The sequence below is a fragment of the Myotis davidii genome, unplaced genomic scaffold (assembly GCF_000327345.1).
Source record: "Myotis davidii unplaced genomic scaffold, ASM32734v1 scaffold534, whole genome shotgun sequence".
In the NCBI taxonomy this organism is placed as follows: domain Eukaryota; kingdom Metazoa; phylum Chordata; class Mammalia; order Chiroptera; family Vespertilionidae; genus Myotis; species Myotis davidii.
This window is the reverse complement of record NW_006286678.1, coordinates 3,526,200-3,538,783: the sequence shown is the minus strand read 5'-3', so window position 1 is coordinate 3,538,783 and position 12,584 is coordinate 3,526,200. Positions and strand designations below refer to the sequence as shown.

The 12,584-nt window shown below is 50.3% G+C and overlaps 1 protein-coding gene across 1 annotated transcript in view; it reads right to left on the bottom strand.

Moving 5' to 3' along the window:
- Nucleotides 1-1,344: 1,344 nt before the first annotated feature.
- Nucleotides 1,345-12,584, bottom strand: part of IGFBPL1 (insulin like growth factor binding protein-like 1) — a 19,491-nt gene continuing 8,251 nt past the window's right edge. The window contains exons 3-6 of the mRNA XM_006758454.2: nt 7,862-7,971; nt 6,781-6,897; nt 4,443-4,596; nt 1,345-2,920 (exon numbers count right to left, since the gene is read on the bottom strand). Of these exons, the coding sequence (XP_006758517.2) occupies nt 4,447-4,596; nt 6,781-6,897; nt 7,862-7,971 (377 nt within the window). The 3' untranslated portion in view covers nt 1,345-2,920; nt 4,443-4,446. The remainder of the gene's footprint in view (nt 2,921-4,442; nt 4,597-6,780; nt 6,898-7,861; nt 7,972-12,584) is intronic.

Below are 12,584 nucleotides of genomic sequence, written 5' to 3'. Positions count from 1 at the left end.
CCTATGGAGGCATTTAGGGGTGTGGCCTAAGCCCCAGTCCCCCCACCTGCCACCTCAGCTCCCAAGCAGCTGCAATGGTCACTACGCCCCATTCACAAATGAGGCAGCACTCCTCTAGCCCTGCTTCTTTCACATGCTGTCTCCTTAGCTAGGAATCCCCCACAGCCACTCAAACCCAGCTCAGATGCCTCCTCTTCTCTTCCAGGAAGTCTTCCCTGATCTCCTGCTCTGATCACAAAGTGGACACCTGTGCTTCCTGGCAGGACAGTGGCCTTGTCCCACTCATCCCCAGTCTGTCTCCCCTGAGTGCAGGGCCCAGGGCCCTCCCACCTTCACAGAGTCAGAGTCTGCATTCTTCTGGTCTATGGAGAATGGCACGCCTGCATGCATGTGGAAGACGGCAGAGACGTATCTAAGTGAGTGGATTACATACTAGAATGTTTATATAGTGGGAGACCCAGGTTCAGGGGGAGCTGGAAGAATCAGGCCAGCGGCAGACGATTAGGACTGGTCAATAACTGCAAGCAAGGTGCTCAGTGGGGCTGTGACTACGGCCCAGGTGACAGGCAAGGGAAAAAGGGGCAAGATGCACAGGGATGATGAAGGATCTGTGGGCCTTGGGCCACCCACAGGAGCATTCCAAGGACAAAGAGACCAAAGACTGTCCTTAAAAACATTTATTTTCAGGGTGCAGGGGTCCTGTGACATCATCACATCTATGAAAATAGGGTAGAAAACACAGGCTCTGGGAGATCATGTTTCCAAAGGAAGCACACGTTCTTCAGCCTCTGCAGAGGCCGTGGGCTCTCACCAATGAGAAGCCGTTAGGTTGGGACAATCATGTTTCTTCTTCCTTTTTGGTTTTGGTGAAAATTTCAGACAGTGTAACATGTATTAATTTTTTTGCACAGAATGATGATGTACACCCAGCCTCATCAGTCTTCCTGCTCAGCTCCCTCATCGTAGGGCTCTGTCCACCCTGCTCTCTGGGTCTATATCCAGTTCTGTTCGGGCAAATTTGAGGCGATTCAATTGATTTTGTGAAGTGTGCTTATTAGCAGTACGGTTCTACCACCTTCTCCAGGGCCTCAGCCTCCCTGTTCCTCCCGAGTGTCTTATCACCCCTTCAAATCAAGAGGAATTAACTGCAGGCCTCGGGTACAATCGAGTGGTGGTCAGTGGGAGAGGTTAGGAGGTGCTGAGTAGGGAGGAGATGTGAGCAGGTCCCCCAGCAGCGCCAACCTCCAACAGACAAGGAGAGCTTCCAGTTTGATCAGTTTTAATTCTGATTTTACTCAAAGAAGGGGTTCCAATGTCTTAAAGTTTGAAAACCACCCATCCCGTTTCATTCAAATGAGGAAACTGAGGTGCAGAAAGTGAAGGGGACTTGCTCAGGGTCACACCGTGAGCCAGGGGTGAAGTCCCACATGGACCTCCTGTGTCTGGGTTCCCAGGCCCGTCTACTGCTGTGTAGCATGCAATGGTGTTGCCACCCCCAAATGTCAGTTGTGAAATGGCCAGCCTTAAAGGCAGAAAATGCAATTCCAAAAAGGACCCCAAAATGTCACGCCCACCGCGGGCAGCACAAGGTTGCGTTTTCAGTGTTGAGGTGAACCTGGATAAGAAATCCCTGAAGCCTGGGGAACTGGCCGCCTCTCCTACCAAGTTTAGAGATGATCTCGAGAAGCAGCACCACGGAGTGGAGAGAGCGCCAAGGAGGGGCAGGCACCTGAGTCTGGCCCCTCTCAGAGGCCTTCAGACCTTGGGCACCTGCTCTGCTCTCAGAGCCTGGTTCTTCCTCAGGAAAGGGGCAGGGACACTAACCCGCACCCTGCTGCCCTGCACTTGGGAAGTGACTGCAGAAGGAAAAGGGCCTCATGAACTTCAAGGACTATCCACAGGTGAGATCCCGATTTTAAAAGTTTTAATCGCCGAGGATACCTATTTTTTTTTTTTTTAGCCCAGACATTAAATATTCTCCTTCTTCCCTTCTTCACTTAAAATAAAGAAAGCAAGCCCCATTCCTGGCTGAAGTCAAAACACCTCTAAGTCAAACCTTCTATTACACTCTCGTTCCACAGCCCAGAGAGAGCATGGGACCCTGTTTTTACAATTTGATGTCTAGGAATCAGGTCTCCACTGCCCACCTGGTTCAAGAATGCTGGGCTTGGGAACAAGTAGACATCTTGGTCCCCCAACGCCCAGCCATGGGGCCCCTGAGTCCGGTAAAATGTTTCTTTAAAATGGAAGAGTGGCAGGAATAGAAGAGCTGCAGCCAGCTATCCTCTCCCTGGTGTGAAGCAGTGGTGTTTGTTTTTGAGGAAATACCATTTAAAAAAGAATGCTAAGTCCACACTTGCTGTGTTTTTTTCTGTAGGGCCATCTTATCTAGGATGACAGGGCTCAAAGAGACACAGGTAACATCCAGTCCAAATGCCACATTCACAGGTGAAGAGTCCAAGGCCCAGAGAGGGAAGGGACCTGTCCAGGTCACACAGCAAATGAGAGGTCAGGCAAGGACAGAGGGACCCTCCTCCTCGGCTCTACCACACACTCTAAGTCACAGGGCTCCACCAATCAGCCGCAGACAACTGAGGTGAAGGGTCACAGTGCACACCCTCGTCTAGCCCTTTAGAGTTACAAATACACCACAACATGCTCTCCCCCGGGGAGGGAGTAGTTAAAAAAAGAATTCTCTCAGAGCAATTCATTTCAAAAGTATAAAAAAACCACGTGCAGTCCAGGCATTTTCCCCGTGTTTGCCCTGCTAAAAACTACATTTGCATATGAATCTAGTTTGCATCTAGTTTTTAAAAACATACAAAAGGGGTCATCTACAAACAGTTTTTCCAACTTGTCACACAGCGAAACCACCCACAACTTGACTTTCCCATCATCCCGTGGTCATGCTTCTGAGACCCTGGAAGAAAAGAGGGAAAAGAGTTAGAGAGAGGACAGAACCCTGCTCTGTCACAGTCAACTTCCTGCTAGCTGGGAGGTGGGGGAAATGGCACTCCTGGTAGTTTCCTGGCGTTCATTTTTTGGTTTTCGGTGCATCCCTATAGACCTGACATAAGGCCTTGTACACAGGAAGTGTCTAACAACAGTGGCTAAATCATACACATCACAACCACAGCAAAATCCTCATGCTTTTCATATTGTTTCTAATTTTTCCTGCTATTGAAAACTTGTCAGTAGGCCTTGGTGACAGTGCCTGTTCACAACTATTCCTGCGGTCCTGTAAGATAATGCCTCCCTTTCGGATGGTTGAGCGTCATCCCATGCACCTAGAAGTTGCTGGTTCGATTCCCGGCCAGGGTACATGCCAGAGTTGTGGGCTAGATCCCTGGTAGGGGGCAAGCAGGAGGCAGCCAATCGGTGTTTCTCTCTCCCTCTCCCTCTAAAAAAAATTAATAAGAACATATTTAAACACACACACACACACACACACACACACACACACACACACACACACACACACACACACACACACACACACACACACACACACACACACACACACACACACACACACACAAATAAGATCATGCCTCCCTGTCCTCCTCCTCCTATGAGAGGAGCAGATGCCGCTCACCCCTCTAAGGCTGGGTGTGGCCCTGTGACCTGCTCTGGATACGGACTTAAGCAGATGTGACAAACACTGAATCCGAGCAGAAACTTTAAATGAGATTGTGCGCTTGGCTTGGCCTCTTGCTCGTCCCCTCTGCCACGAGAGTGGACATATTCCACAGCGGGGCTGCTCCTCCAGCTGGGTCCCCACAGGGCGGGGAGCCATGCCAACCTGCCACCTCGACATGGAATGTGAGGAGGAGATACATGTTGGTGCCTGTGAACCAGCGAGGTTTGGGGGTTGTTAAGCAGCAGAAGTTGGCTAATAAGGGATTCATTTTCTAAGTTCACAGTCCACCTGTTGGAGGGGTACAGCTCTCACCCAGGGGACTCTGAGGACTCGGGCCCGCCTGGCCCAGGGAGACACAGGTTCCCTGCAGATGTGCTGCTAAGAGACACAGGGAGGAACCGGGACACAGACGATGAGGCTCATGTGTCTTCTCTGTGGGCACGTGGTGCTGTCACATGACTGTGTCTGCTCTCTCCTTGCCTCTCTAGGGGGATCCGCAGGAAACACTCCCCTCAGCGTCAGAAACAGAGAGAAACCGCCGGTCCTCTTTACCCTGTGCATGCCCGTAACACTCACAGCTCTTCACGTGCATGGTAGGTGGGAAGCCCAGAGTGATATGTGCATAGAACACACTAGAGATTCTACCTGCTGTCGTATGTTCCTACTCTTGTTTTGTATCCTGGTTTCCTGCGTTTATGTGTGTGTGTGTTTTTTCTTTTTATTGCACATCTTTATAAACCATCTCCATCTCTTAGGGCACAGGTGTATAAAATACAAAAAATGACTTAGAACATGTACTCACTCTGTCACATGCGGTCGTGTGGAGCTGGGAAGCGAGGGGCTTTGTATGTGCTCAGGTCGCTAACCGTCACCTTGCCGTGGGACTGGGCCTCCCCAACCGCATTGGCCGAGTGGCACTGGTACACTCCCTCGTCTTCCTTTCTCAGAGGGTTGATCTAGAAATAAAGCAAACAAGTTTATAGAGTTCTTTGTGGCACAGCAAAATCACTTCCTTACTGAGTCTTGGTGATACCTCTGAGCACTTATTCCTTTTCAAAATAAGCTTGAGCTCACTCTGTTTCTCTTCTTGCCTTGGCTGCCAAGGAAGAATTTAAATTTCTTTCTCAGCACCCTCTATCGTGGCTCTCATGTTAATGTTGCCTCTGCCTCCCTGCCTTTTACTGTGAGCTACCCCGTCCTTTTATTGAAGGGGATAGATATAGATCAGTGGTTCTCAACCTGTGGGTCGCGACCCCTTTGGGGGTTGAACGACCCTTTCACAGGGGTTGCCTAAGACCATCAAAAAACACATATATAATTACGTATTGTTTTTGTGATTAATCACTATGCTTTAATTATGTTCAATTTGTAACAATGAAATTGGGGGTCACCACAACATGAGGAACTGTATTAAAGGGTCGTGGCATTTAGGAAGGTTGAGAACCACTGGTATAGATTATAAGGAAAATATTGCAAATGAAAAGAACAAAAATCTAGTGCCCAAGGAATGGCCCACAGGGGCTCCCAAAGGAGGCAGCCTTCACAAATCAACTCCAGGAAAACCTTTCTTCCACACTTTTTTGTAAGGAAGTTTGGGAATGTTAGGGTCACAGGGCCCCTGGAAGCTGTCTAGCCTAAAGCCCTCTTTTTACAATTGTGGACACCGAGGCTCAGATTTGAAAAAGCCACGGACCCAACTGCATTCTGAGTTTCTGAGCTGGATGCTGAGGATTCGCCAAACCTCGTAGAGTTGGTGGCGAAGTGGGGACGACACCCCCGAGGGCACCCTGTTCCCCGGCCCCTGCAGAGCAGATCCACAGCAGTGCTCTCCGCTCTTGCTTTCTCTTGTTAGAACAACCTCTATCAATTGCGAGTCACTCTACAGACTGGGGAGGACTTATGCGCACCGTCTCGTTTTGAACACACGGTGATCATGGGTGAAGGGGGAGCATCATTACCCTCATGCTACAGGAGCCTCGCAGGTAAGTCACAGATTGTTAGAATCAAGCGGCCCTGGACGCTGTCCAGTCCAAAGCTCTCTTTTTACAGTTGCGGACACTGAAGCTCAAAGAGTTAGAGCAACTTGGCCAACATGAACCCCTGTCTCATCACTTCATTGCTCCTTCAAACACCTGGCATTCCCTCATCTTAGCAAAACTGCTGCAAGTGACACAGAAAAGCTATCAGAAGATGTGAAAGTAAGCCTTCCCTCCTTATCAGCTATGTGGTCTCGGGCAAATGTATTAGTTTCCTATGGCTGCTGTAACGAATTACCACATACCCAGTGGCTTAAAGCAACACAAACTTATTATCTACACTTCCTGAGGTTGGAGTCCAAATGTGTCTCAGTGGGCTACAATCAAGGGTGTTGGCAGGGCTGCTTTCTTTCTAGAGACCCTAGGGCAGAGGTTCTCAACCTTCTGGCCCTTTAAATACAGTTCCTCATGTTGTGATCCAACCATAAAATTATTTTCGTTGCTACTTCATAACTGTAATGTTGCTACTATAATGAATTGTAATGTAAATATCTGATAAGCAGGATGGTCTTAGGTGACCCCTGTGAAAGGGTCATTCGACTGCCAAAGGGGTTGCGACCCACAGGTTGAGAACCACTGCCCTAGGGGAACATACGTTTCCAGTCTACAGGCTGCCTGCATTCCTTGGCTTGTGGCCCCTTCCTTCCATCTTCAAAGCCAGCAATGGCGAGCCATGTCTTTCTCCCACTGCCATCTCTCTGGCTGCCTCTCTCCTGCCTCCCTCTTCCACATTTAAGGGACTCTTGTGATTTCATTGGGCCCACCCAGATAATGTGGGGTAACTTCTTTATTAAAGTCAGGTAATTAGCAACCTTAATTCCATCTGCAACCTTACTCCCCTCTTGCCACATAACAGAAACCATCCATAGGCTCCAAGGACTAGGACAGGGACCTCTTTCCAGGGCCATAATTCTCCCGAACACGAAAGATCACCTGCTCGCAGGGGTTATACTGCCGGCCCTGCTTTCCTCAGAGTTCTTCCGGGGGCCAATGAAAACTGGATAAGATCAGCTTTGAAACATGTACCATGTTATAGAAATATAAAGGGTGTTTTACAAGGGCCAGTCAATAGTAGCCAGAATCTGAAACGAATGAGCCACTCACCAAAATCCAGGCTGTGGCCTCGTGGTCAGAAGGACCCCCTCGCACCTGGACAGCGATATTGACATGGTCCCCAGGCAGGTCCTCTAGCGCCTGGGTGCCCTCAGGAGACTGTGTGACCTGAAGAGGACGGGAAAGCCAGGAATGGTTCAGAGAAAGCATTTCTGGAAACTACCTCCCACAGACATCCGCACTGTCTTCATCTTCCCACTGACGGGAAGGCCAGCACCCTGAGAGCTCCTGTTGCTGTTAAAACGTTCGTCAGTCACTTTAAAAACCCAAATGCACATGCAGCCAGCACACTCTGGTGGACAGCAAAGATGCGGACACCAGCTCCATCTTGCAGAGGCAGGTCAGAGGTCCACGGCCCTTCTCAGGGCTCTTGAGACGAGGCACAACCTATGCTGGGATCCGTGCTAGTCGCTCAAAAATTGATCGGCAAGAAGATCTAGTTTTGGAACGGGATGGGACTATCTGCCACCAGCCAAGTCTTTCTAAAACCCAATCCAGTGACGTCGTCTCCTACTTCATTCCAGCTGATCGAGGCTAGGTAAACAGCAGGACTTTCTCGACAGCTGAGTGGCCAAGAGAGCAAATGCCACAGGAAGGATGGCAACGGCTCTTCTCTGGGGAGAGCTTTAGGGTGAATGTTTTGAGGCATAAACCTGGAGGCAGAGGAATGGTATAGAAGATATCCTTTTAAAGTCCTCTGATCTGCCCTGGCTGGTTTGGCTCAATGGATAGAGCGTCGCCTGCGGACTGAGGGGTCCCAGGTTCAATTCCAGCCAAGGGCACATGCCTGGGTTGTGGGCTCGATCCCCAGTGGGGGGCGTGCAGGAGGCAGCCAATCAATGATTCTCTCTCATCATTGATGTTTCTCTCTCCCCCACTCCTTTCCTCTCTAAAATCAATAAAATATATATAAAAAAATAAATAAAATAAAAATAAAGTCCTCTGATGATCCACATATGCACACAAACACACTTAAAAGGATAAAAAGCCTTTATCTGCCCCCCAAACACACACACACACACACATACACACACATACACACACACACACGAGAGTTCTGATATATAAATACCTTCCTCCACGTGATGACTGGGGGAGGCACCGCCCTCACCTCGCAGGACAGGTACACCTGGGCCCCAGTGATGTTGTGAACATTTCGGGGTGGAATGATGACCACGGGAGCTGGAAGAAGACGAGGGAACACAACCTTTACCTTGCCCGGACCCAGGACCCCGCTTCCGGAATCCCCTGACTGTGGCGAGCCTGCGGGGCCCGTCAAACATGGGGAGGGCAGTGGCAGACCAAAGCTCTCCACACACACAGAACAAACTCGCAGGCAAGGCATTGTGGAGAGAGTCTGCCTTAGACCCGGAGGGATGCCTGCGTGCTTCCTCACCCATTGTCTTTGCCCCACCAGCAGGAAAACGGGTTCAGAGAGAAAAAGGCAGCTTCCTAAAGCTAACAGCCTGTCTGCGGCAGAGCTCGGTCTCACACTCCCTCCCAGGCCCGGGGTTCCATCTGCTTTTGGCTCAACAGCACGACAGGGCGTTGGGCTCCGGGAGGGGCTGGTGTCACTTTACCCACAGCCGAGTCTACTAACAGATGGGCTTTTCTCTTTCCACATGGAGGGCCCTCGAAGAATAATGCCACCTAAGACAGCTGCATCCACCCTGGAGCTGAGATCCCCTGCGGTCCATTCAAGACGCTCATTTGCATATCACAGACTCACAGACTGCACTTGGCCTCCCCCACCCCGCACACCTCCCCATCCCCAATGGCAGAACTGCTGACCTGGAAGCCCTGTAGAGGTTGGGAGTCGGGCGGTGTGGATCTAGGCTGCTGGAGCGTTACAGAAAGGAGAGGGAGGGTGTGGGTTCACTGGAGGGCACCGGAGAGTATGTGGGTATCCGGGTTAGAAATCCTTAACTCATACTCCATACTCTGCCCTTCTCTGTGTGCCTGGCATCTGCTCTACTCACGCTGGGACTAAAAGAATCAATTCCATGGACCTTGGCCTTCAGGCTCTCCATCGGCCCCTCACTGTTCCTGCCTCTGCATGGCATACACCCCTCGCTCCAGAGGCGGACGGCTCCCATCATGCAGGGCTGAGAGGGCAGGTGTTCTGGTCCGGGACCAGAGGCTCTGCACCGCGTTGACCTGCTGAATCATAGCCTGCCGCGCAGTCCAGGCTCCACCTGTCTCACCTGCACAAGAAGGCAAGCGTGGCCCACCCTCGCGTCTGGCCCCACGCTGTCCTGGGCAAGGTGAAGTGTGGGTCCCTGGCCGGGAAATGCTCTCTGCTGGGTTTTGCTGATCACGGGTTGTTGAGCTGATCTTACTATGTGATGAGTGTGAAAGTGATGGTTTCAGTTAACACAATGTGCAAGCGGGGGTCAGACGCAGGTCTGGTAAACAGATGACTGGATGAAGAAACAAAAAGAGCAAACACATTCATTCTCCCACTGCAGAGTGTACAGACTCCTGGGGCTTTCCTGATGACTCAAGGACAGCCTGGCAAGCCAGCCTTAGAGAGGAAAAGAAGAACAAAGGGAGGGAGACAAAAGGCTTGGAGAAAAGGGGAGAGGGGAGGTATAAATATTTCTTTTTCAAGTCCAGCTTGGCTAGAGAGCGGTCCAGTTCCTGAGTAGGGGCGATGGAAAATGAAAAAAATGAAAGAAAGAGACAGACACAGAGATGGAAGAAAAAAGGACAGCCAGGTGGGACCACTGTCCTCTGATGATGAGACAGGGCCAGGGACCCAGGTTACTGCCTGTTTATTTTATACAGCAAAACCCAGGAAGTTTTACTAAAGGTCAAGACAAAGGAGATTATGTGCATTCTTGGGTGGGCCTGAGTCGTACTCATTCCTGGTGCTTGGCTGGATTTAGATAACGAAAACCACCCCTGGCGCCTGGGCTGAAGGTCAGGCTGACAACACTCCTGCCTCTGGCAAGGTGTGTTTCCAGGACGTGGCTCTGCCAACGCCACTGGATTCAGCTGACAATAATTAAAGAAATGCCCGTGTGCCTTCCCAGGCGCTCTCTACAGGGAGGAGTGAAAGGATGCCGAAATGAGACTGGTCTGGCTCCTTCAGACAGACTATGAAGCACACCCGTCAAGCTGGTGCCCAAAAAACTCTGGGAAACTATCTTAGAGCCACAGAATATCAAAACTAGAGGTCCTAACTCTCCCCAAGATCCTGTGCCTGACCATCTGTGATGTGCTCATTTAACCTCCAAGTGCATGCCTCTAGTGACAGAGAGCTTCCTACCTATGGAGCCAGGCCCTTCTATCCTTGAAGGGCTCTGCTGGTAAGAAAGCTTGTCCTCATTGGAGCTAAAAACCCACTTCCCTGTAACTCCCGCCTGTTTATCCCATGCTGCCCTCCGAACCCTACAGCCCCCTGGGTGCCCCAAGGGCCTCTAGTGAACTGAATTCAGACACTGCCCTTCTTCCCCCTCAGTCTGTCTGATCAGCTCACGCCTTCAGTTGTGGCCATCTCACTGCCCTCTACCCACGTCCCTGAGCGTGGTCAATGTCCCTTCGATGAACCAAGGTCCTAGGCTTCTAACACTGCCCGATGCGCCCAGCCACCTGCCTGGCTGCCACAAAGAACCACAACGCCCCTGCTCTCTGGCAGGAGCCCCATCTGCACAGATGACAGAGAGTCTGATGTATTCACATCCTCCTGCCAGCATTGCCTCCCTCCAGAGCCCAAACGGGTCCTGGAACGGCTCGCTGTGGGAACAACCAGAATCACGTCTTACTCCAAAGCCCTCAATGGATTCCAAAGGGACACTCAATCAACATGCTTTACTTTCGTTCATGTAAAGTCATAAATTTTAAATGAGATTTCATCAATCCCTTTCAGGTCTAAATGAATAAACCAGTAAATCACATTTCCTATTTTTCTCCTTGCATTTCCCTCTCCCTCTCTTTCAATAACTGCAATTAGGAAAGGCTGTCTTTGCCACTGATTTCACATGGCAGAAAATACCATTTCTTTTACAAAAGAGCTTTTGATGATAAAGTGACATTCAAAGGTTTATTTTTAAATTTACACACAGCACACGCCTTCTTTCTGGCGTACAGGTCCACGTTCTGATAGATGCATACAGCTGTGTAACCGCTGCCATGACCACGTCAGAGGACAGTCCGGGTATCTAGAAAATTGTCCTCGTGTCTCTTTGTCATAGTAATCTGTTTTTAATGTTAACCTGTCTGATTTCACATTGAAAACATTTTTATCCATAAAAGCTCTTTATAATCAGTCATCATCATCATCATCGTAACAATGGCAACAATGCCACCAGCTAACACTGAGCTTGCTGTGTGCTAGGCACTCTTCTGCTTATGGGGATTATTAACCTATTTGACCTTTCCAGCTCCCAGCAGCTGCCAGCCGGGGGAGCTAGGCAGGGTCACCCAGCCGTAAAAGGCTGGGCGAGGCTATGAGCCTGGGGGTCTGGCTCCAAGCTCTGCCCTCTCCTTACATGACACGTCCAGGTACACTACTCTTTTCACCCTCACACCAGCCCTGCATTTATCCCTATTTTACAAATGAGAAAACCAAGGCTCAGAAAGGTGAAGGGTCTGGAAGAACAGGGACCCTGAATCTATTAACCCAACACTGATTTTTTAAAAAAATATATATCCTTTATTGATTTCAGAGTGGAAGGGAGAGGGAGAGAGAGAGAAACATCAATGATGAGAAAGAATCACTGATGGGCTGCCTCCTGCACGCCCCCTACGGGGAATGAGGCCCACAACCATGACCTCCTGGTTCATAGGTCGACGCTCAACCAGTGAGACACACCGTTGGGCTCCACGCTGATTTTTAAAGTGAAACATTCGTTATTTTGTTTGGACGCCATTCCAGTATGAGAAAATTCCTTAGGGATTATGTTGGGGGGTCCCCAAGACAACCCCTCAGCTCGACGATTTGCTAGGAAGACCACACAACTCAGCATGGTTTTGCTTACAGCTGTGATGGCAGCGAAAGGAGACAGAGCAAGTCAGCAAAGGGAAATGGCACACGGGGCAAAGACTGGGAAAACCAGCGCAAGCTTCCAAGAGCCCCTCCCAGTGGAGTCACAGGACACGCTTAATTCCCCAGCAGCAAATTGTGACAACATGCAAAACACCATCCACCAGGGAAGCTCACTCGACAGTGCCTTAGCGGGGGCCGGCCACCTGGGCTCCCTCTGCCTACTACACACTGAAGTTCCAGGCTCCCAGGAGGAGAGCAGGGGTGCAGCTCCCCTTTGTTCAGTTTAAGCACAGTGAGCACTGCTCTCAGCTCGGCATCCTCCTGAAATCCAAGTTCCCAGACACCAGCCAGGGACTTCCCTGCCAGCAGGCCTGTCCAAGGATACACTGCTCTGCTGACTCTCTTCTGCCCAGGAATAAAACCCTCTGGGCATCGCCCCAGGGGAGCAGCTCTTGTGAAGATACCATTGAATGGGTGATGGTGTCCTTAACACTAGCAGATCATCCCCAGTACTTCTGTCCCCAAGGGCTCATTCAGCTGTGGCACTGGGATACTCAACCACACAACTACCACTGGCAGGAGGTTATCAAGTTCAAATCCTGTCTTGGCCACATCTCCGTATTATGTGACTTGGCCTCAGTTGCTTCTTCTTTAAAATGGGCACCGAGGTCAATTCTCCCTTCCATCCCTATATGCTGTTGTGAGGAACAATTACAAGACTCCTTGCAAACTGTGAAGGCTTCCATAGAGGGACCTGAGGATGAGGCAGGTGGTGCTTCCCCCAGGATGGTCTCCTCAAAGATGC